The 24,019-nt window shown below is 44.2% G+C and overlaps 1 protein-coding gene across 3 annotated transcripts in view; it reads right to left on the bottom strand.

The window, feature by feature from the left end:
* The window catches only part of LOC126190795 (venom dipeptidyl peptidase 4-like), a 366,367-nt gene that overhangs the window by 288,820 nt on the left and 53,528 nt on the right, over positions 1-24,019 (bottom strand). For all 3 annotated transcript variants that reach the window (XM_049931343.1, XM_049931345.1, XM_049931344.1), the window contains exon 4: positions 16,761-16,841. In XM_049931343.1, coding sequence (XP_049787300.1) covers positions 16,761-16,841 — 81 coding nt within the window. The remainder of the gene's footprint in view (positions 1-16,760; positions 16,842-24,019) is intronic.

Genomic DNA, 24,019 nt, shown 5'->3' with positions numbered 1-24,019 from the left:
GTGACATTATACTGAGTGCACTATCCGAAAATTACCTCGAGCAATTAAACAGAGAACCGACTCGTGGAGATAACATCTTGGACCTAATGATAACAAACAGACCCGAACTTTTCGACTCTGTAAGCGCAGAACAGGGAATCAGTGATCATAAGGCCGTTGCAGCATCCCTGAATATGGAAGTTAATAGGAATATAAAAAAGGGAGGAAGGTTTATCTGTTTAGCAAGAGTAATAGAAGGCAGATTTCAGGCTACCTAACAGATCAAAACGAAAATTTCTGTTCCGACACTGACAATGTTGAGTGTTTATGGAAAAAGTTCAAGGCAATCGTAAAATGCGTTTTAGACAGGTACGTGCCGAGTAAAACTGTGAGGGACGGGGAAAACCCACCATGGTACAACAACAAAGTTAGGAAATTACTGCGAAAGCAAAGAGAGCTTCACTCCAAATTTAAACGCAGCCAAAACCTCTCAGACAAACAGAAGCTAAACGATGTCAAAGTTAGCGTAAGGAGGGCTATGCGTGAAGCGTTTAGTGAATTCGAAAGTAAAATACTAGGTACCGACTTGACAGAAAATCCTAGGCAGTTCTGGTCTTACGTTAAATCAGTAAGTGGCTCGAAACAGCATGTCCAGACACTCCGGGATGATGATGGCATTGAAACAGAGGATGACAAGCGTAAAGCTGAAATATTAAACACCTTTTTCCAAAGCTGTTTCACAGAGGAAGACCGCACTGCAGTTCCTTCTCTAAATCCTCGCACAAACGAAAAAATGGCTGACATCGAAATAAGTGTCCAAGGAATAGAAAAGCAACTGGAATCACTCAACAGAGGAAAGTCCACTGGACCTGACGGGATACCAATTCGATTCTACACAGAGTACGCGAAAGAACTTGCCCCCCTTCTAACAGCCGTGTACCGCAAGTCGCTAGAGGAACGGAAGGTTCCAAATGATTGGAAAAGAGCACAGGTAGTCCCAGTCTTCAAGAAGGGTCGTCGAGCTGATGCGCAAAACTATAGACCTATATCTCTGACGTCGATCTGTTGTAGAATTTTAGAACATGTTTTTTGCTCGAGTATCATGTCGTTTTTGGAAACTCAGAATCTACTATGTAGGAATCAACATGGATTCCGGAAACAGCGATCGTGTGAGACCCAACTCGCTCTGTTTGTTCATGAGACCCAGAAAATATTAGATACAGGCTCCCAGGTAGATGCAATTTTTCTTGACTTCCGGAAGGCGTTCGATACAGTTCCGCACTGTCGCCTGATAAACAAAGTAAGAGCCTACGGAATATCAGACCAGCTGTGTGGCTGGATTGAAGAGTTTTTAGCAAACAGAACACAGCATGTTGTTATCAACGGAGAGACGTCTACAGACGTTAAAGTAACCTCTGGCGTGCCACAGGGGTGTGTTATGGGACCATTGCTTTTCACAATATATATAAATGACCTAGTAGATAGTGTCGGAAGTTCCATGCGGCTTTTCGCGGATGATGCTGTAGTATACAGAGAAGTTGCAGCATTAGAAAATTGTAGCGAAATGCAGGAAGATCTGCAGCGGATAGGCACTTGGTGCAGGGAGTGGCAACTGACCCTTAACATAGACAAATGTAATGTATTGAGAATACATAGAAAGAAGGATCCTTTATTGTATGATTATATGATAGCGGAAAAAAACTGGTAGCAGTTACTTCTGTAAAATATCTGGGAGTATGCGTGCGGAACGATTTGAAGTGGAATGATCATATAAAATTAATTGTTGGTAAGGCGGGTACCAGGTTGAGATTCATTGGGAGAGTCCTTAGAAAATGTAGTCCATCAACAAAGGAGGTGGCTTACAAAACACTCGTTCGACCTATACTTGAGTATTGCTCATCAGTGTGGGATCCGCACCAGATCGGGTTGACGGAGGAGATAGAGAAGATCCAAAGAAGAGCGGCGCGTTTCGTCACAGGGTTATTTGGTAACCGTGATAGCGTTACGGAGATGTTTAACAAACTCAAGTGGCAGACTCTGCAAGAGAGGCGCTCTGCATCGCGGTGTAGCTTGCTCGCCAGGTTTCGAGAGGGTGCGTTTCTGGATGAGGTATCGAATATATTGCTTCCCCCTACTTATACCTCCCGAGGAGATCACGAATGTAAAATTAGAGAGATTAGAGCGCGCACAGAGGCTTTCAGACAGTCGTTCTTCCCGCGAACCATACGCGACTGGAACAGGAAAGGGAGGTAATGACAGTGGCACGTAAAGTGCCCTCCGCCACACACCGTTGGGTGGCTTGCGGAGTATAAATGTAGATGTAGATGTAGATACTGTTAGAGAAAACTTAGCATTGCCAAAGAAAGCATTCTCTAAAATGAGTAGTCGATATGAGTATTTTCTTAATATCTCCAGTTAAAGTATCGTTCAGAATATTGTTGAACAAACGACTTGTGTGCATCCCAAGAGCAACAAAATTTTCAAATGAGCTCTGAAACAACTGCAACAACGTAGAACAGGGTAGACACAACAGACTTTGAAATCAAAGGATTTATTGGGTTGCTCATCATTATGAACATCCGAAAACTGCCAAGTTTATCAAATTACTGGAGTTCACATCCTCTTTTGCATGTTGAGTCAGTGTCGAAAGTGATGACTCTAAAAAAGTTCAAAAAAATTTTAGAAAACCTTCATTTCAACGATAATTCCTAGGCAGTGTGGAAGGGTTCTCCCGGATATGATATATTATATACAGTGGGGCTACGGACATCTTAAATAGTAATTTCCTAGAGGCATATAATCATTCAGGCAGATTACAATTGATGAAGCTATGATACCTTTTAAGGGAAGATCGAACATAAAACAATATATGGCCATGAAACCTATAAAATGAGGATACAAGGTCTGTTGCCTGGGTGATGCTAAGATAGGCTATCTATTGAAGTTCCAGATCTATTGTGGAAAAGGGGAAGACAATAATGCCAATATTCCTCTTGCTGAAAGGGCTTTACTTGAATTGTGTTCAACTTTGAAAAATAGTAAATGCATTGTTGCATTTGGCAACTATTTCACTTCGTACACCCTAATGAAAAAAAATTTACGTAATGGGATGTATTCTGTAAGTTCTGTCACAGTCAAAACAAAAGGTCTTCCGGAAATGAAGAAAAGTGAAACTTTCGCGAAGCGAGTTCAAGGCACAAATCAAAGATTCAGTCATTGCGATAAAGTGGCAAGACACTAGAGCAGTATCAGTTCTGTGTACAGCAACATCTCCCAAGAATAAAACACTCGTTTCCAGAAAAGGAAGAGATGGTTCCATGTGTGCCCAAGTGTCGCAAGTTTGTACAACAGTGTAATGGGTGGTGTGGATCTCTTCGGTCAGAATCGACGAGGGTATGAAGTTGGACGGCGATCTCTAAAATGGTGGCACAGAATTTTTTATTTTCTAGTTGATGCTGCCATTGTGAATGCGTTTATAATGGATGCCGCAGTCACAGGAAATGGAGGGCAGTTCAGTTTACAGTTAGCAAGTGAATTACTATCAGGATTATTATCACGGAAACATCATGGGCGTCCACAAGCATTCTTTTCAAAAGAAGTAGACAGCATTGGTGTTCCTGATGAACTCAGACTTTCAAATGTGGGTGAACATCTGTCGAAGAAAATTGTGAAGTACAGGCGTAGTTGTATGTGCTGTACAAGAAGAAGAAAGAACAATAATAATATGCTCCAATTGCAATGTCACTTTGTGTGTAGATCCATGTTTCTGTTCCCTAACATCCAGTACTTAAATATTCATTATTTTTTGTGAATCAAAGATAATATAACATTCATGTATAGTTTTTAATTTGGATTGCAGTGTCAATTTTTGTAATAAAAAATCCTAAAAATATTGATAGTATCATCTCATAGTCCTTAGGAAGCCATCATCCCACACAAATTTTCAAAAAAATGGCCTCAACATTTTTTTCATGGTATGGCACAAGTCGTTCATAGCAATCATCGAACCGCCAACTGTCTGCTGTAACAAGCTCAGAAAAATGTTTCCATGAAAGTGTTAAACAAGAGTCGTTTACTGTGATTAAGCCGAAATAGTCATGTGACGCTGATACGACACTTTTGTTTACAGTTTGTTGTGAGGCATAAACTTCCAAATTTCACGTATTTCCACCATTTCCACACATTTGTTTACCAGTAGTAGCAATGGTGCTAAGTGGTAGCAACGGTGCTGAGTGGTAGCAATGGTGCTGAGTTGTTGATGCTACAGTTACAAATTGAATTTCATTGAACGTGAAAAAGTTACTTTCTATTGGCAAGTACTATGAATATGTTGTGATAATTACCATACTAGTACGAAGTGTTACATGTGTTATTAATAGAGACATAGTGTAATGAAGGCATAAACTCGTAAGGATAATTTATCTGACTGTATTGCCATATATTTTTGACACAAGTACTAGATAATTGCGATAGTGTGCTGCCAGTCACTCCGTTGAATACATACATAATTCCAGCAATGTTCACAAGATTTATATACGATAGTCTCTGTCCTTATCCCCGAATCAGAAGAATTTTGTTTATCTTAAAGCAATCTCAATTGGAAGCTGTATTACTTGTGCGTATCTAATGGAGAATGCTTATGTACGATCAACAATTTAGTTCTAGAAATATGAGTGAATATTAAACATATGACAGTAAAATAGAAAAATTTCGATCGTAAAAATATTTCCACGTGCGATAAATCGAAATTTTTTTGCATGTCATAGCTCCAGAATAGGTGGCTTTTCGGTACATTTTCACTAAAGCATCGTATTAGGAAGCCATTTCACAAAACCTGTACAGGAAAATTTATTAATGCGGAGGCTCGGAAATACGATTATGTGCATTACAAAACCAGAATCATAGCGGTGATCATCCCTTCTGTTCCTTTATCAAAATAATCTGCGACACCTGGACAGTGACACTTGTCGCAAACAAGCTTTAAGTCAAGTTCGTTCCAAATATTGATTGCAAATTATTAATGAACCTATGAAAAGCGTTTCATTCACTGTGATTTTTGTTTAGATCCTTCTGTAATAGCGGAAAAATGACATTCAAAATGTGCAAAGCACTTACAGACAAACCTTACGACGTTCCATAGCCATATGACATTTTGAGTCGACGTTCGTTGTTGACGAAAGTTCGGTGCTGCACACCTCAATGCTTACCACATAAATATTCCTGCTCTATGATGCGAATCAGTGATAAGTAGGCGGATTTCTCGTCTTTAAACACTTCATTTTAGTGGGAAGAGAGAGTTATAACGCAATTAATAATTTTACTAATATTTTATTTATAATAATTAACTAAGTAACTGGAGTTACTTTCCTTGATTATAACATGGAAGTTACTATTAGAGGAGAATGCCAAGTACTTTTAACAGTAATAAAAATTATAACATTTGGCAGTTACATGTGTTACTGACTGTCAGTTAGGTTCGTCTTCTTTGGTGTTTACCATTTCACTCTTCTGTCTGCTTTCCTCTTCATTCCCGCCTACCTGACGCTCCCTATATCATTCATAATCTGCTTCATGTATGACGTCCTTGGTCGTCTCTGACAATTACTTCCCTGAATAACTCCTGCAATTGTTCCAGTGATGTTATGGTGTCTTAAAATGTGTCCTACGGGTCTGTATTTTCTCTCCTGGATGTGGTTTCCTGTACTCTTATCAGCAGCTCTTCATTGGTAACTTTATCTCTCCAACTGATCTTCTTAACCCATCTGTAGCACCACATCTCCTTGACGTGTTGCCGTCTTCTTTCTTGTTTCCCTGTTGTCCAAATGTCACACCCGTATAGGTCACACTTTAAACAAAACTTGTTCGGTCTGTTTACTTTTTTCTTGCTGGTGAATAAGTTCTTCGTAAAACTAATGGCAGTTTGGAGCTGTTATTTCTGCTCACAGTTTCTTTCCAGCTTTGACCAGCCCTTGTGATCCTCCTCCACAAATACATAAATTGCTCTATCACTTCTAACTTCTCTCTTCCAATTCTCATTCTTAGAGGTTCATATTTCTCTTCAGTACTATATACTACAGCTTTAGTCTTCCTCTTGCTTAGTCTCATACCATCACCACTACATATAAAATCCTTTCCATTGAGCTCAGTACCTCTTCTAGATTTTCTTTCGTTAACACAGCCTGTCTACCTTGAGTCCATTATTTTGTATCCCCATCTCAGTTGATTCGCGAACGTGGTCTATAGCTTCGTGGATGTAAGCATTGAATACAGAAGGAGAGAGAGAAATTCCTTGTCTCACACCTTTTCTAAGTTTTGCTTCTTTTCCCTTACTAGTCACTTCGTACATAAAGAGAGTGAGTATCCCGTATGTCTTTGTAATTTAGACTTGCTTTCTTCAGTACTCTGAACATTTCTTGCCCTAACATTAAGAAATAAATTTTCCAAGTCTACAAAGACGACTTAAACTGGTATATTTTTCTATAATTGCTTTTCGATAACAAGCCTCAGTGCCAGATTCGCCTCTCTTGTTCCTGTACCCCCTGAATCCAAACCGATCTTCACTCAGCAAATTTCCTACCTCCTTTTCAACTCTCCTCAGAATTATCATTATGAGAATTTTTGATGTATGTGATATTATGCTTACGGTTCAATACCATTCACATTTTGTAACTACTGCCTTCGTCGTTAAGGTAACCACTACGTACACTAGTGGCCATTAAAACTGCTACACCACGAGGATGACGTGCTACAGACGCAAAATTTAACCGACAGGAAGAAGATGCTGTGATATGCAAATGATTAGCTTTTCAGAGCATTCACATAAGGTGGGCGCCGGTGGCGACACCTACAACTTGCCGACATGAGGAAAGTTTCCAACCGATTTCTCATACACAGACAGCAGTTGGCCGGCGTTGCCTGGAGAAACGTTGTTGTGATGACTCGTGTAAGAAGGAGAAATGCGTAACATCACGTTTCCGACTTTGATAAAGGTCGGATTGTAGCCTATCGCGATTGCGGTTTATCATATCGCGACATTGCTTCTCGCATAGATCAAGATCCAATGACTGTTAGCAGAATATGGAAACGGTGGGTTCAGGAGGGTAATACGGAACGCCGTGCTGGATCCCAACGTACTCGTTACCCTTGACGCTGCGTCGTAGACAGGAGCGCCTGCGATGGTGTACTCAAAACGAATGGCAAAACGTCGTTTTTTTTCGGATGACTCCAGGTTCTGTTTACAGCATCATGATGGTCGCATCCATGTTTGGCGACATCGCTGTGGGCACACATTGGAAGCGTGTATTCGTCATCGCCATACTGGCGTATCACACGGCGTGATGGTATGCGGTGCGATTGGTTACACGTCTCGGTCACCTCTTGTTGGCATTGACGGCACTTTGAACAGTGGATGTTACATTTCAGATGTGTTACGACCCGTGGCTCCACCCTTCATTCAACCCCTGCGAAACACTACATTTCAACAGGATAATGCACGACCGCATGTTGCAGCTCATGTACGGGCCCTTCTGGACACAGAAAATGTTCGACTGCTGCCCTGGCCAGCACATTCTCCAGATCTCCCACCAATTGAAAACGTCCGGTCAATGGTGGCCGAACAACTGGCTCGTCACAATACGCCAGTCACTACTCTTGATGAACTGTGGTATCGTGTTGAAGCTGCATGGGCAGCTGAACCTGTACACGCCATCCGAGCTCTGTTTGACTCAATGCCCTGGCGTATCAAGGCCGTTATTACGGCCAGAGGTGGTTGTTCTCGGTACTGATTTCTCAGGATCTATGCACCCAAATTGCGTGAAAATGTAATCACATGTCAGTTCTAGTATAATATATTTGTCCAATGAATACCCGTTTATCATCTGCATTTCTTCTTGGTGTAGCAATTTTAATCGCCAGTAGTGTATTTCTGAAGTCGGTTGGTAACCCTCATATGTTAAGAGCAATTTTAACACCATCATTTTCTGTAGGTGTTAAAGGGCGTTCTGAAATTCTTCTTGCAGAATTTCGTCTCCTCTTTGATCATCGTCTACTCTCTCTCCACATCTTCCCGCATCTCTCCCTATTACATGCCGCGATAAAGGTGCTCCATCATACGTTTACCGTTTCTCAATTAATTCTTTCCATCTTTTCGCCACGTCTTCACCAAATAGCATTTTTCCTGCTTGTCTTCCACTATACCGGAGATTGTTCTTCTTAGCTTTTTTAAAAGTTTATTTGTTGTTCCGTAGACTATAACAGTTCTTCGAATTCAGCTATTTTCTTTTTGTTTCTCTGGATTCTCTGTTGAGTAAGTTTCTGGACCTTTTGTTTTCAGCTTTTCTTTGTTCGTCAACTGTTTTTCCTTTGTTTTCTGTTTTCGAAAAGCTAAATAACATCTGCTATAATCCATCCTTTCTTTTTGGTTTTAGTTTTCTAAAATATCTTTGCTACTGATTTGTATATTCCAGATGTAATTTGCTTCCATTCTTCTTTTACTTAGCTGCTTTCGAAATTTTAACTAGAATGTCTGTTTCCTTCGCATAATGCCTTCCCAGTCGCGCAGTTTTAAGTGATTCTGTTTCCCATTTCTATTTTACCGTGTTTTTCTTCAGATATTTCCATCGGAGTGAACTTTTCATTAGGATCAGATTGTGGGGACTATCTATGTCTGCAGATGGATAGATCCTGCAGACTATAACTTGGTTACTAAAACGTGATTTCACTAAACTGTGGTCGATCTGTTGCCTCCTCAAGTTTACTGGGACGTTCTAGATGGATGTCGCCCGCTGGTGTTGCTGGAAATGTGTTTGCAACAGCTAATTTGTGCCTCGAGCACTAATTCGATTAGTCAGACTTTTCTTTCATTTCTTCTTCCAAGCCCATAGTTGCCCACAGTCCCTCATCATACCACCCCTCCATGACAATCAGGTTTTCATTTTCCGTAAGGTATATTATCAGATTAATTATTTCTTCGTATAGTTCATCAACTAGCCCGGCCTCTTCTTTGGACGTAGGCAGCTACACCAGTATTACTGCGTTCCAAGTCTGACAAGTACAGTCTGCCTTGACTAATTGCTGTGTGAATGACTATGTGCTTTCCAGGGCAGAACTCTTTTGGGATCGCCTTATCGCTGATACGACAAGGACCACCGATTTCCATTCGCTCCATTTCATTTTTTAGGTTTTATAGTCTGCTGCACTGTATTAGTATTTACATTTTCCAAGTCGCTGTTTTAAAATCGTGATTTTTCGGCTCGTCTGTATCTCTTGGAGCCGCAAATGGAGATCCGCCTGGGAGACTGGTTTTCGTTTGCCTTTGACCCCCCTATGCTGTTGACGGTCGATTGGCTCTTTCGCCTTCGGAAACGGTTTCACATTTCCAAGATATGGGGGTGCCCTGTCCGACAAACGCTGGGGTGATAAATTATCCTGGTTATCTTTCGGTTCCTTTCTACGCTATCCGTCATAAAAAGTGACGTTGCCTCCTCTTTACCACGAGGAGGTGTAGATCGGGAGTTTTCCTTCATCGGGTCTAGGATCTTAATGTGATTACCTTTGTCATTTTTAAGATTCAAATGCAACGAGAGAGCAGTATGCAAAGAGATTCAAAACCTACACCGGTCAAGAACGATAATACGTCATATCAAGAAAGACAACACACACACACACACACACACACACACACACACACACACACACACACACACTTACTCTCTCTCTCTCTCTCTCGCTGTAAAACACACACACACAGTATACACCGTAAACAACTAGTGCCACCACGCAACAAAAAATGATGAACGTAAGATGTTATCGATAGTGAATATTAACCAGCAACGGGTGAGTAAGTAGAGTTAACTCTATCAATCTGCTGTTTCGTCAGAGAGAGGGCAAGATTCCCAAGCTGAATTTATTAATCTCTTCAAGCGGCTGGTCCCGGCGGAGGTTCGAGTCCTCCCTCGGGCATGGGTGTGCGTGTTTGTCTTTAGGATAATTTAGGTTAAGTAGAGTGTAAGCTTAGGACCTGATGACCTTAGCAGTTAAGTCCCATAAGATTTCACACACGTTTCAACATTTGTTCTCATAAGCATCCGTTATACTCGCCGGCAGTTTGTTTTTGTTTCCAAAGAATTATTTCAGTTTCATTCGATAACTGCTTAGAAAAATTCAGCGGTTTCTTGGGATTGGCTGGACGGTGCTTCTTGACAGCAGTGTGGCGGGGAATTCCGTTGTGTGACTGCCCGGCATTCGGCTAAGTTTGAACGTTTCCGTAGTTCGAGGTGGAATATTACATCTCGACTTTCTGTGATAAGCCTCGCGGAGAAAGGTCTGGAGAACGCAGCTTTACCTATGCTGGAAAAAGGTTTAAACTTTGCATAAACCTCCAAAGATTTACCAGTTGTTGATTTTATAAATTCCATAAAAGAGACTGTTTTTTGTCTCCTAGTGCTGTTGAGAAGGTTAGGAAAGAAGCATGTCGTGTGTTGACTTGAACACGTTCGCCCAAGAATAATCTTACAGCAGCTAAGAGGGCTGCTTTGCGCTCAGTCAGTACGATCCTTGATATTGTTATCTTACCCACAGACAGGGGAAATGTTACAGTTATGTTGGACAATCAAGGTTATGTTCTAAAGATGCAGTGTTTACAACGTGATCCACTGTATCGTAGATTCAGTGATGACGCGACAGAAAGGATTGTGGGGAAAAAACAAATCGTTGTCAAATGAGACTCTCAAGAATCTTAACTCTTACTGTGTTTCCCTTCCCCGCCCCCCTAGATCCACAAGGAAGGGATTCCTTTAGGCCAGTAATTGTTAAAAACTGTTGTGTACATAGTTCCGCGTAGTCAGCGCGTACACAACTTTCCCACTAGAGCGCGCCCCGCTAAGCACAACAGCGCAGGCGCAGCGCTCGTCCGTCTCCTCACTACGAGATGGCGCTGCCATAAAGACGGACCAAATTCTGCTTCCGCCGATCCGCGTATTAATATGTAACGCAGCCAATGAGATTGCTGCTAACGTAGAACCTTTTCTCCTCGCGGATCACACTCGCACAGTGATACCTGAACGCGCGAGGTATTAGAACGAGTGTACCGACCTCCAATTAGTCAGTCTGCATCACTCTGCATTAGTCTGTAGTCAAGTTTCAGTCTGCGCTTAATAAGATTACCATATTCCTGTACATAACCATGAAGGTAAATGAATAGACACTTTGTCAAGTATCAGAGATATGTGAGAATACGATTAACATACCACGACCAAAGGAACTTGAGATTGTCAATTGTAAATAGCATCCAGAACCAAGTTAAGTAAGGTTTATGATTTTTATTATTTTAATAAATGTGTGTGAAAATTAATCAAGTTCTGTTTAAAGTTGGTCACCGTCAATCTGCTACTCTAAGCGTGCCAGTGGCATTTCCGTCGTCGGACCTAACGGTAGAAGATAAACACGCCACGACAAGACCACGAGACATATTGCTGACACTCGCCTACTTCGTTAGAGCGACAAGTCAAATAATCTGATGGTGTGTGTACCGTAGGTCTTACAGTACGCACACCACAATAACATTGGTGGTTCATCATATATTGTAGCAAAACACCTTGCTACTCTGGTGAGCCCACTAGTAACAGCCGAGAAAATCTTCTACACTCCTGGAAATGGAAAAAAGAACACATTGACACCGGTGTGTCAGACCCACCATACTTGCTCCGGACACTGCGAGAGGGCTGAACAAGCAATGATCACACGCACGGCACAGCGGACACACCAGGAACCACGGTGTTGGCCGTCGAATGGCGCTAGCTGCGCAGCATTTGTGCACCGCCGCCGTCAGTGTCAGCCAGTTTGCCGTGGCATACGGAGCTCCATCGCAGTCTTTAACACTGGTAGCATGCCGCGACAGCGTGGACGTGAACCGAATGTGCAGTTGACGGACTTTGAGCGAGGGCGTATAGTGGGCATGCGGGAGGCCGGGTGGACGTACCGCCGAATTGCTCAACACGTGGGGCGTGAGGTCTCCACAGTACATCGATGTTGTCGCCAGTGGTCGGCGGAAGGTGCACGTGCCCGTCGACCTGGGACCGGACCGCAGCGACGCACGGATGCACGCCAAGACCGTAGGATCCTACGCAGTGCCGTAGGGGACCGCACCGCCACTTCCCAGCAAATTAGGGACACTGTTGCTCCTGGGGTATCGGCGAGGACCATTCGCAACCGTCTTCATGAAGCTGGGCTACGGTCCCGCACACCGTTAGGCCGTCTTCCGCTCACGCCCCAACATCGTGCAGCCCGCCTCCAGTGGTGTCGCGACAGGCGTGAATGGAGGGACGAATGGAGACGTGTCGTCTTCAGCGATGAGAGTCGCTTCTGCCTTGGTGCCAATGATGGTCGTATGCGTGTTTGGCGCCGTGCAGGTGAGCGCCACAATCAGGACTGCATACGACCGAGGCACACAGGGCCAACACCCGGCACCATGGTGTGGGGAGCGATCTCCTACACTGGCCGTACACCACTGGTGATCGTCGAGGGGACACTGAATAGTGCACGGTACATCCAAACCGTCATCGAACCCATCGTTCTACCATTCCTAGACCGGCAAGGGAACTTGCTGTTCCAACAGGACAATGCACGTCCGCATGTATCCCGTGCCACCCAACGTGCTCTAGAAGCTGTAAGTCAACTACCCTGGCCAGCAAGATCTCCGGATCTGTCCCCCATTGAGCATGTTTGGGACTGGATGAAGCGTCGTCTCACGCGGTCTGCACGTCCAGCACGAACGCTGGTCCAACTGAGGCGCCAGGTGGAAATGGCATGGCAAGCCGTTCCACAGGACTACATCCAGTATCTCTACGATCGTCTCCATGGGAGAATAGCAGCCTGCATTGCTGCGAAAGGTGGATATACACTGTACTAGTGCCGACATTGTGCATGCTCTGTTGCCTGTGTCTATGTGCCTGTGGTTCTGTCAGTGTGATCATGTGATGTATCTGACCCCAGGAATGTGTCAATAAAGTTTCCCCTTCCTGGGACAATGAATTCACGGTGTTCTTATTTCAATTTCCAGGAGTGTATTTCAGAACATTGGCTTGGTACCGGTCATCTTATGCAATATAACAAATAGAGATTGTGATGTGCACTTCCAGCCATTGAGATAGTGTTATTAAGGACTCGGTTAAGATTAATAAATGATCTTTTAAACAGAGATGGAGATTTTTGCATGGATTCTGCTTTGAATCCTGCCCTGTTCGTTGGCGATACAACGAAAGGGCAGAGTTAATGCCAGTTGTCACCCAGTTTTAATTAATATTCGTTACCGATAACTATTGACATTAACCCATCCGGATAGATGTGGATGTTAAAGCACCACTTCCGGGACGGAGAAGTGCGCCGCCCCCGTATCGAATCCGCCCGACGGATTACCGACGACGGTGTGTGTGCTGGCCAACCTGGATGAGGTTTTAAGCGGATTCTCAAATCCCACTAGGTGAACACCGCGCTGGTACTCATGTTCTGCCTCAGTTCCACGATTCTCAAAAATTTTCACACGAGTAACATTGCACGCAAATAATTGGAGCCCACATATTCCGTCCTGGAATGTAGCGGCGTGGCGTCAGGGAGAGCATCCGCCCACCCTTTAAACTAACCATGACAAACCCGTTACTAACCGCACTGACCCTAACCTGATCCGAGACAAAGGCTCAAGAAAATAATGATGATAACTACTAACGCTGGTCACTGGCGTCTGTGGTAGTGCTCGTTGTTTATGTAATGTGCGTGTTTGTGTGTTTTGTCTTTCTTCGTATCCCGATTGTGGTTCTTGGTCGGCGTAGCGGCGCATACCAAAGCTAGAATTTTTTTTTTTGCGCCTTGCTCTCTCGTTGCATTTGTATCGTGAAAATGACGGGGTATTCATCTGTCGAAACACCAGATGTTGTCACAGATTACACCTGACTGCATATTCCATAGCCTGTTTGAATAATCTTGTGGTGTTGAGCACCTTTGTAGTTGCATCCAAAATAGCATTCACTGTTGCTAGTTTTGTCGTTTCGTCCTGTTTATACCTATTTACTGCTCGAAAAAAGTTTTACACCAGCTGCATACTCGAATATGAAAATGAAGAGAATTACAGAATATGATTTATTAGACACAAAAAATTTCACTGCTGCAAAATAAAGCAAAAAGAAACAAAATACAAATGATCTTTTGGAGAGTGGATATTTTTGCTCATCTACGAAATCATAAATTTTCGTTGGCAAACGTTCAGTGTCGTATTGGTTCACACCACACATCGTGACACGTTTGGATCCTCCTTGGCAAGCTGTCCACATGATGCTCGAGATAATGCTGGTCGAACACGTTCCACAATCCAAGAGCGACCCTCCAGATTGAGTGAGGAGAAGTCATGCGATGAATAATTAAAAGCATAACATAGCTACAATGTTGGAGTTGCATACGGTCCTAGCGAAATGAACCAGAAATTAGAAGAAATAATACACTATTTGACAAAAAGAGCAAAGCACCCGGAAGGTGACAAAGAAACGAAATGAAACTTCGCAGTTTGAAAGGGTACGTGAGGCGTTTTCAGTGATTATAGTACAGAGTTAAATTTACAAAGAACTTCGCCGTATGAGCCCACTTATCACTATGACATAGCACAACCTCTGATCTGCACGCGTACATGATTAGGTTGAGGATTGTCTCACAAAGCCGTTGTTGCTCTCCTGAGGCAACTGCTCTAACTTGTCCTTGACATCCTGGATACTGATGCTCGGACGGAGTTGATGTCCATCGGGGATAGATCTGGGGATCTTGTTGGCTATGGAAATCCTCAACATCATGCAGACGTTATAGATCTTATAATTAAAGTTTTCCCTAAGACATTTAAGTCTCATCTTTATCTCCGATAATGCTGAGAGTAGAAGAAATTAATCAAAGTTTGTGCCGCGGCCGGGGCTCGAACCCGGGACTTCTTGCTTACTAGGAACAAAAGCTATCCGCTACACCGCCGCAACACCCCAATCAATATCACTGCATGACGTACTCAAGTCGATTGCCCTCTCCAACGCTGGAGTGCTATTCCAATGCCGGAGAGCCCTGAAAATAGTGACAATGTAGGGGGAAAGTAAGCTGAAGATATGGACCACGGTTTGTGCTGGGGAGGGCACTCGATTTTGGTAGTTCTTGCAGCAACATTGACCATAGTGCTGCGGTGATGTAATGGTTAATATTTCTGCCTAGTAAGGAAAAAGATCCGGCTTCAAGTCCCGGCCGCAGCACAAATTTTAATTCATTTCTTCTGCTTCCATCATCATCGCAGATCATGCACACAGTTCGTAGGGAAAGGTTTCGTATGTGATCGAGCATTGTCTTGTTGAAAAACGGAACCTCGATATTGCTGCATAAGAGCTAAGGACGCAGAATGCCCGTGATGTTGTGCCGCCAGAGGTCCCTCAATCGCTGCCAGCCGTGACCTGAAGTCATACCCTATGGTGCTCCACATCGAAACGACACAAGTGACGCACGCACCCTCCAAAACTTTGCGAAAATGTGACCTCTGCCCGGGTAGCCGCCATCGTCACCAAAGATGGTCATCCGGCGTAGTACGGAGCCGCGATTCATTGCTGAACACAATGCGACACCATTCATCAACAATCCGTGCTTCCCAGTCATGGCGCCACTCTGAACTCAGTCGTTTGCGCTGGGGCGTTAACGGCAGCCTACACTTGTAACCGTAGTTGCCTGCTCAGCCTGCTGTTGGTCTCCGACCAATGGTGTGGGATGATACAGAATCTTGCAGGGAGTCCATTATCTGCTCTCGAATGCCAGGCGCAAATAGATAGGGTTACAAGGTGCTTGGGTACACAATATACTCAGAAGTGGTCAACCGGAACCATGATGACGAGCACGCGTGTCCTCATGTCCCCACACAGTTCAACATCTGGCCACTGTCACATTCGAATACCCCACAAATCTGGATACTGGACAATCCTGCCAGCTGGCCAAATGGAGACCCACACTTAGACCCCTTTCAAACTTTGACAGGTGCTGATAACACTACCTCACATGAGTACATAGCATATCAGTGTTATTCACAGTGATCACACAACATCTGACACTATGCACACTCTTATATGTCCTGCCAGGCCTGATAACAACGACACTGAAGCACTTTGGTGGCCATTCCACTTCCCTCCAATCATTTACATAGCCACTTAGTACTGTGAATCTGCAATATGTTAACATTGATATCCGACCATGTCTTTTGTCTGTTTCACTTTTTGCAGGGTAGTATACATCCAACATTCATTTAAAGTAGCTCTACCATGAAAAAAATGGTATGATGTTCACTGATAAGAATGAATCAAAAAATCTGCTATCTTCTCCGTTATTAAAAGAGAGGAAAATTGCTTTATTTGGCTTAGTTTCCACTGGACCTTACCTGACCTGGGTAAACCGCTTTAGTGTCGAGTGATTAATATTCAAACATATTCAGCCCCACCGAACTGTCCTATCGTAACACAGAAAATTTGCGTTACTTAGTATCACAATGCGGTGTAATATTATTTTACTTCCCTTCGCAAAAGATAGATTGTGTGTTTGATATGTGTTATTTAACAAAACGTTCCTTTTTTACCATCACGACATATGTATTGATGCAAGTAAGGAGAGACGCAGACATAAAAACAGGAAAAGGAGAGCGGAGGACAGCATCACATCATAATAAAGATCAATAACTATAAAAAGAGGTGAAAGTAAGCTCGAAAGATTATTTTCGAAAAAAGTCTTACCCTCTCAGCATCATAGGCAAGGAGGACGTACTGCTTATCATCTGACATCCGAGCCGCTACAACACCAGCACCCGCAAATACCTGCAACATACGTAAACAATAAATTTAAGAAAGGTTGCTGTTTACGAAATCTGTCTATAAGGTGTAGCGTAAATTTGCATCTACAAAATAGAAAATACTCTTTATGTCTTGCGTGCAAATTCGGTTTATACGAGACCTTTACAAGTTAATTGGATCTCGTACCGTTGAATATGTCATTCGGGCTCATATATTATCGTTATATTTTATATGCATGCTATTTGTGTACAATGAAATAAGTATCTAAGTGTACTGTTACGCTTGACGTAAGAGGTTAGCCCGTTGAAAATGATATGGCTCAAATGGCTCTGAGCACTATGGGACTCAACTGCTGCCGTCATCAGTCCCCTAGAACTTAGAACTACTTAAAACTAACTAACCTAAGGACATCACACACATCCATGCTCGAGGCAGGATTCGAACCTGCGACCGTAGCGGTCGCGCGGTTGCAGACTGTAGCGCCTAGAACCGCTCGGCCACTCCGGCCGGCGAAAATGATATGTTATTTTCCAATGATATGTTATCAATGATTTATTATTAATCTGTTTATAATTTGCAAACTTCTCCTTCATGCATTACAACCAAGGGGAAGTCTAGTAAACAATTGAACGTAGATAACTGTACCAAATTCAGCGATAACCAACGTTTAGAGGAACAGTTACCAATTTTCAAGAAAAGTCTAACTGTCCTCTCAGTTGATGAAGTTCTTCATTGAATGAGACATCAGGTAAATGAGTATTTCATTTCTTGAATATTTTCAGAATACATAAAATAAATGTCTCTTGCTACCCGCAGTCCTGCAAGCCATCTGGTGTGAGTTACGTCGGTAGCTAGCGAGCCAGTTTCGTTGCTCATTTAGTTTCATGAGGCTTATGATTCCAATTTCAGACCTTGCCGCCTTAGGAAAACCTGCGTTGGAAATGGTGTCCACTCGATGTGAAACATTTAAGTTGAGGCACCTAACTACAATCCACACAAGAAAATAGAGGCCTACAGATGGCTTTATCCATTTATATAATAAAGGTCGTCTCCCGTTTTTTTTAAAAATAAGAATCCCTGTTTTTGACTGTATACTCAGTTTATACCAGAAAAAAAATAAATTCCTTTTTACTGGCACTTTCTTATTTTCTTCTATTTATTTTAATAAATAGTCACTGTTTACTGGACCTGCAATAGTTGTCGGTAAAGGAATTACTCCAGCATACGTTCGCTGTGGTAACATCAAATTCCATGCATTTAGTTGATCTTCTTGTAAGCGATTCGTGTATACACGACAGTATTTCCTCGCCAACGTCTTTGTGTAATACGTGTCCTCAGAGTACTCTTTATCCGTTAAGAATTCCCAGAGACAGAAAGAAATTTATCCCATATATGCCCAGAGGGTCCATAATGACCTTGCTGTATCACGACGAGGTCAACATAACGAGTGGTTAGAATTAAACTTTACCTGTTTAACACATTACAACACAGAAACTAATTACCGTATGAGGACCAAACTTGTTAGCATTAATGTCAGGGACATGGGGAAGACAAATGATGCAGAATAAATTCAGTTGAAACAGTTTTAATGTGCTGCTACGGTACATCATACCATTACACACCGGTACCATTACTGCTACAAAAGGGGCTCAATATGGCACACATCAGTGTCCAGAAGATAATTCGATCGTTTCCAGATGTATTTCGGAGAAGCAGGTGAACTGCATGAAAACTGTTGAGTTCAATGCCTGTAGGGCGGGTATGAGGGGCTGGCGAAGCATATCGCAGTAACGCTGGCCAGTCACACGGCACGTCTTTGGTCATTGAGCGCTATCCTGTCCAAAACTGAATGGGCCAATGATGAATGTAGCCGTGAAGCCACACCATAGGGTGACACGTTCACTATACAGAGGAACTTCATGCACAGTGACTGGAGCTGAAGATTCCCACACTCGGCAGTTCTGTGTGTTCACCTCACCCGTGTCCGCCCCCGGTAGCTGAGTGGTCAGCGTGACAGAATGTCAATCCTAAGGGCCAGGATTCGATTCCGGATTGGGTCGGAGATTTTCTCCGCTCCGGGACTGGGTGTTGTGTTGTCCTAACTATCATCATTTCATCACCATCGACGCGCAAGTCGCTGAAGTGGCGTCAAATCGAAACACCTGCACCCGCCGAGCGGTCTATCCGACGGGAGGCCCTAGTCACACGACATTAAAATTAAACCTCACCCGCCAGAGAAAAATTAGCTTCGTCTGTGCATAGGATGGTCCACGGCCAGCCCTCGTCAACCGCAATCCTCGCGAGAAAGTGGAGAGAGAAGTCAACACGTCGTTGTGAGTGCTGTGGTGCAAGCTGCTGTACGATACGGATTAGAGTGCTGCAACGCTCCATGTTTGACCGGTCACGGCTCGCCTGGTGACGTGGGGACCGAGCAGCTCGTGTCCGGCCCCACACGACTCGGCTCGGTCACGTACTCGCCCCATATCTGATGTCCGGATTCCGGACAAGCGGATAACCGAGCATGACCGGTCACCGCTGACGTCTCACCACGGCTCGCTGCTCTGTACTGTACTGTACAAATCCAACGCCTCTCTCTCTCTCTCTCTCTCTCTTTTAATACAAAAGTAACGTTTCCAGGAACGGGTACGTTACACAGCTAAATTCATAGAGCACTTTCTTTTATAATATTTACTCCCGTCTTCCTAACGTCCAGGAATTTTGTTGTAAAGAAAACATTGATCACAAGAGACCAATCTGTGTTAATGTAATGAAATGTAAGCGTCAAATAGTGCACCTGATTATGCGAATCAGTCCACATATCAACTGTCGCAGCACATGTTTTATTAATAACTTCCGCAATACCAGAAGGCGTTATACTGTTTCGTATTGCATCAGCTTGTTCTTTGACATGTCTGCTTATAGTAGAGGGATGTGGCATCACATCTGCCACGTTAACTTTTCCATAATGCGCACCTAGATGTATTAATTCTTGCCCTAGTACTCTGAAACCTTCACCGCAAACAGCATTAAAAGGTCTCATATCTTTAGCACTCATTGCAACACACTTTGCTGTAATACTATTTTTTATTACTGCCGGTATTCCTGAAGGAGCTGTGTCATTGTGAGGTTTCTTGCAACTGTGTTTCTTTAAAAGAGTGGTTCGCGATTGAAAACACAATAATGTGGAGCAGTTTATGCACGATACGTACCCAGTAGACGCACTGTTTTCGTCTACAACCACCAAAAATATGCTCCGTACTTGGCTTTTTAGACCTTCCCGTCTCTTCAACGTGTAAACATTGATTTCAATCTTACGTCTTACTGCACTGGTTTCCTCGCACTGCATGATTGCAGAGAGAGAGAGAGAGAGAGACCACAAATGAGAAGCCCGTACTGGCTGCAGTCTCACACGGATAATGACACGTGTAATGTGTTTGAAGTTGCGTGCTACGTATTCGGTCACGGCTTCTATGCTCGGTCACAAGAACTAGTGCGGGCAGCCTATCCAGTTAGGGTGTGCTCGCCCCATCTCGTATTTTGTGCTCGCTTACTCGGTCATGCAGGACTCTAATACGGATCTTGTACAGATACCATTTGAGAATGGTTCGAAGGACTTCCCGTACAGAGGGCCACGGGATGTCCAACAGTCGTGGCACAGCACGCGCACTGCCTATGACGATCACAGCGCTGTCTGCAATAGCAACAGCGATGTCATCAACCACCTGTGGTCCAACCGAACGTCGGCCTCTTCCCAGAGCGACGCCCAGTTCTCCAGTTCATTCGAACTTCTTCATCATGCTCCGCACAGCACGTAGATAAAAAGGATCCTTCAGTAATTCCTTCAGCCGGCGATTTTCTCGATGTGCAGCTGCAGCATTACTGTTGTTTTGATAACAGAGCTTCAGCAATAATGCCCACCACCTTCTGTCCAAGCTCATGTTGACACGTCGACAAGTGCACTGCGACTGGTCGGGTGTTTGAGACTGTTAATCACGATGACTGATCGTGGCACCTGGTGGCCATAGTTGGAACTGGGCGGTGGCACCGTGACGCATGGAAATCGTGCACCACATATGCTGGACATTACTAGTATCAAGTTTGGTACTCGTACGGTAATTAGTTTCCACGTTATAATGTGTTAAATAGGTCACAAAAAGGTGTGCGCTTTGTAAAAATAAGAACTTTCAAAATACGCCGCAATGTAACGTAAATTTGCATGGCAAATACTTTGCAGATTCTTATGCATAATTATACACTCCTGGAAATTGAAATAAGAACACCGTGAATTCATTGTCCCAGGAAGGGGAAACTTTATTGACATATTCCTGGGGTCAGATACATCACATGATCACACTGACAGAACCACAGGCACATAGACACAGGCAACAGAGCATGCACAATGTCGGCACTAGTACAGTGTATATCCACCTTTCGCAGCAATGCAGGCTGCTATTCTCCCATGGAGACGATCGTAGAGATGCTGGATGTAGTCCTGTGGAACGGCTTGCCATGCCATTTCCACCTGGCGCCTCAGTTGGACCAGCGTTCGTGCTGGACGTGCAGACCGCGTGAGACGACGCTTCATCCAGTCCCAAACATGCTCAATGGGGGACAGATCCGGAGATCTTGCTGGCCAGGGTAGTTGACTTACACCTTCTAGAGCACGTTGGGTGGCACGGGATACATGCGGACGTGCATTGTCCTGTTGGAACAGCAAGTTCCCTTGCCGGTCTAGGAATGGTAGAACGATGGGTTCGATGACGGTTTGGATGTACCGTGCACTATTCAGTGTCCCCTCGACCATCACCAGTGGTGTACGGCCAGTGTAGGAGATCGCTCCCCACACCATGATGCCGGGTGTTGGCCCTGTGTGCCTCGGTCGTATGCAGTCCTGATTGTGGCGCTCACCTGCACGGCGCCAAACACGCATACGACCATCATTGGCACCAAGGCAGAAGCGACTCTCATCGCTGAAGACGACACGTCTCCATTCGTCCCTCCATTCACGCCTGTCGCGACACCACTGGAGGCGGGCTGCACGATGTTGGGGCGTGAGCGGAAGACGGCCTAACGGTGTGCGGGACCGTAGCCCAGCTTCATGGAGACGGTTGCGAATGGTCCTCGCCGATACCCCAGGAGTAACAGTGTCCCTAATTTGCTGGGTAGTGGCGGTGCGGTCCCCTACGGCACTGCGTAGGATCCTACGGTCTTGGCGTGTATCCGTGCGTCGCTGCGGTCCGGTCCCAGGTCGACGGGCACGTGCACCTTCCGCCGACCACTGGCGACAACATCGATGTACTGTGGAGACCTCACGCCCCACGTGTTGAGCAATTCGACGGTACGTCCACCCGGCCTCCCGCATGCCCACTATACGCCCTCGCTCAAAGTCCGTCAACTGCATATACGGTTCACGTCCACGCTGTCGCGGCATGCTACCAGTGTTAAAGACAGCGATGGAGCTCCGTATGCAACGGCAAACTGGCTGACACTGACGGCGGCGGTGCACAAATGCTGTGCAGCTAGCGCCATTCGACGGCCAACACCGCGGTTCCTGGTGTGTCCGCTGTGCCGTGCGTGTGATCATTGCTTGTACAGCCCTCTCGCAGTGTCCGGAGCAAGTATGGTGGGTCTGACACACCGGTGTCAATGTGTTCTTTTTTCCATTTCCAGGAGTGTATTTTTATATCTCTTGCTACCTAATATGATTACTTAATAGTTCATAACTAATAAGACTGATTATCAAATTCATAGTGATGAAAGCTGACTGCCGTAAAATGTGTTTTACTTTGATTATTCAAGTTCCACAGTAATATATGACTTTATGTGCCAATGGGGACATCATCGACCCACTGAAAAAAACTTCTTTCAGAAACACAACTACGAATTACTGTCACAAGTGGTTCAAATGGCTCTGACCACTATGGGACTCAACATCTGAGGTCATAAGTCCCCTAGAACTTAGAACTACTTAAACCTAACTAACCTAAGGACATCACACACATCCATGCCCGAGGCAGGATTCGAACCTGCGACCGTAGCGGTCGCGCGTTTCCGGACTGAAGCGCCTAGAACCGCTCGGCCACACCGGCCGGCAATTACTGTTACAGCTCTTGTCAGTGGTCACTAATAAATGACATGCATAAAAGCCATGAAACTCTGTGTTACAAAAGTTTTGGGCATATATGCGTTAATATCTGGGTATCCAGGTTGCTATATGTAGCAACATATCTTACAATCCAGCGATCACTTTAAGTGCTCTCTAACACATCCCGTTCTGTTCATAAATAATGTGCTCGACAAGCAGCGTTCTGAAAGCACGTAATTCAGAGTTCAAGGAACCCAAGATCTTCAAGTAATAATAGTAATTCATTTCATCCTAGAGAAAGACTGCGTCCATTCAGAATGTCACAGAACAACAAGGTCACACAAGTTTGTAATCAATTATTGCACAATGAGGTCGCTGATGTTGAGCTTCAACTAGTGTGAGTGTACCAGTGTGCAACAATTACGATTGTATCTAAAGGTTCGTGAGGTTAATTCATCTGAGAAAAATACATCTGGACATACTCTGTGAAAAGCCTGAATAACCATCGTTTGCAGCGCGGACCGATGGGAGACGTGTAGGAAAACAATTAATGACCTAAATGATAATTAATTGAAACCCTCAGCTGCTGACAGGTGTTGTTGATATACCTCGATGGAGACAGCTGAAAATGTGCTCCCCGACTGGGACTCGAACCCGGGATTTCCTTTTTACATGGCAGACACTATCTATCTAACACAGATGAATAGCGCGACTGCAGGGACTTATCCCTTGCACTCTTTCCAAGAGACCCACATTCCCAACTGTCCACAATCTACGTACGTAATGTACCTAATAGCTATTTGCCCATCCGCTCATTAGTCGCGCACACTAAGGTGACGATTCCTGTAAGAGTTCGGGCAACTTGTGCGCATTCGCAGAGACGAAGGTCAATGGCTGGGTAGCCTTTACTATATATATGACCGTGCTGCTTCTCTAGAACAAATGATAATTTATTGAAACACTCAGCTGCCGACAGGTGTTGTTGATATACCTCGATGGGTAATGACCTTCTGGAGGATACCGACAGGAACGTAGAGCCATTCCGACTCCGGAGTTGTAAGCATCTCCACTAGATTACTCGGCTGAGGATCCATGGTGCAAACAGTCCGATCGAGGT

Source organism: Schistocerca cancellata, chromosome 6, assembly GCF_023864275.1.
Source record: "Schistocerca cancellata isolate TAMUIC-IGC-003103 chromosome 6, iqSchCanc2.1, whole genome shotgun sequence".
NCBI classification, from domain to species: domain Eukaryota; kingdom Metazoa; phylum Arthropoda; class Insecta; order Orthoptera; family Acrididae; genus Schistocerca; species Schistocerca cancellata.
Note: the sequence above shows the minus strand (reverse complement) of the source record. Positions and strands in the feature narration are given on the sequence as shown.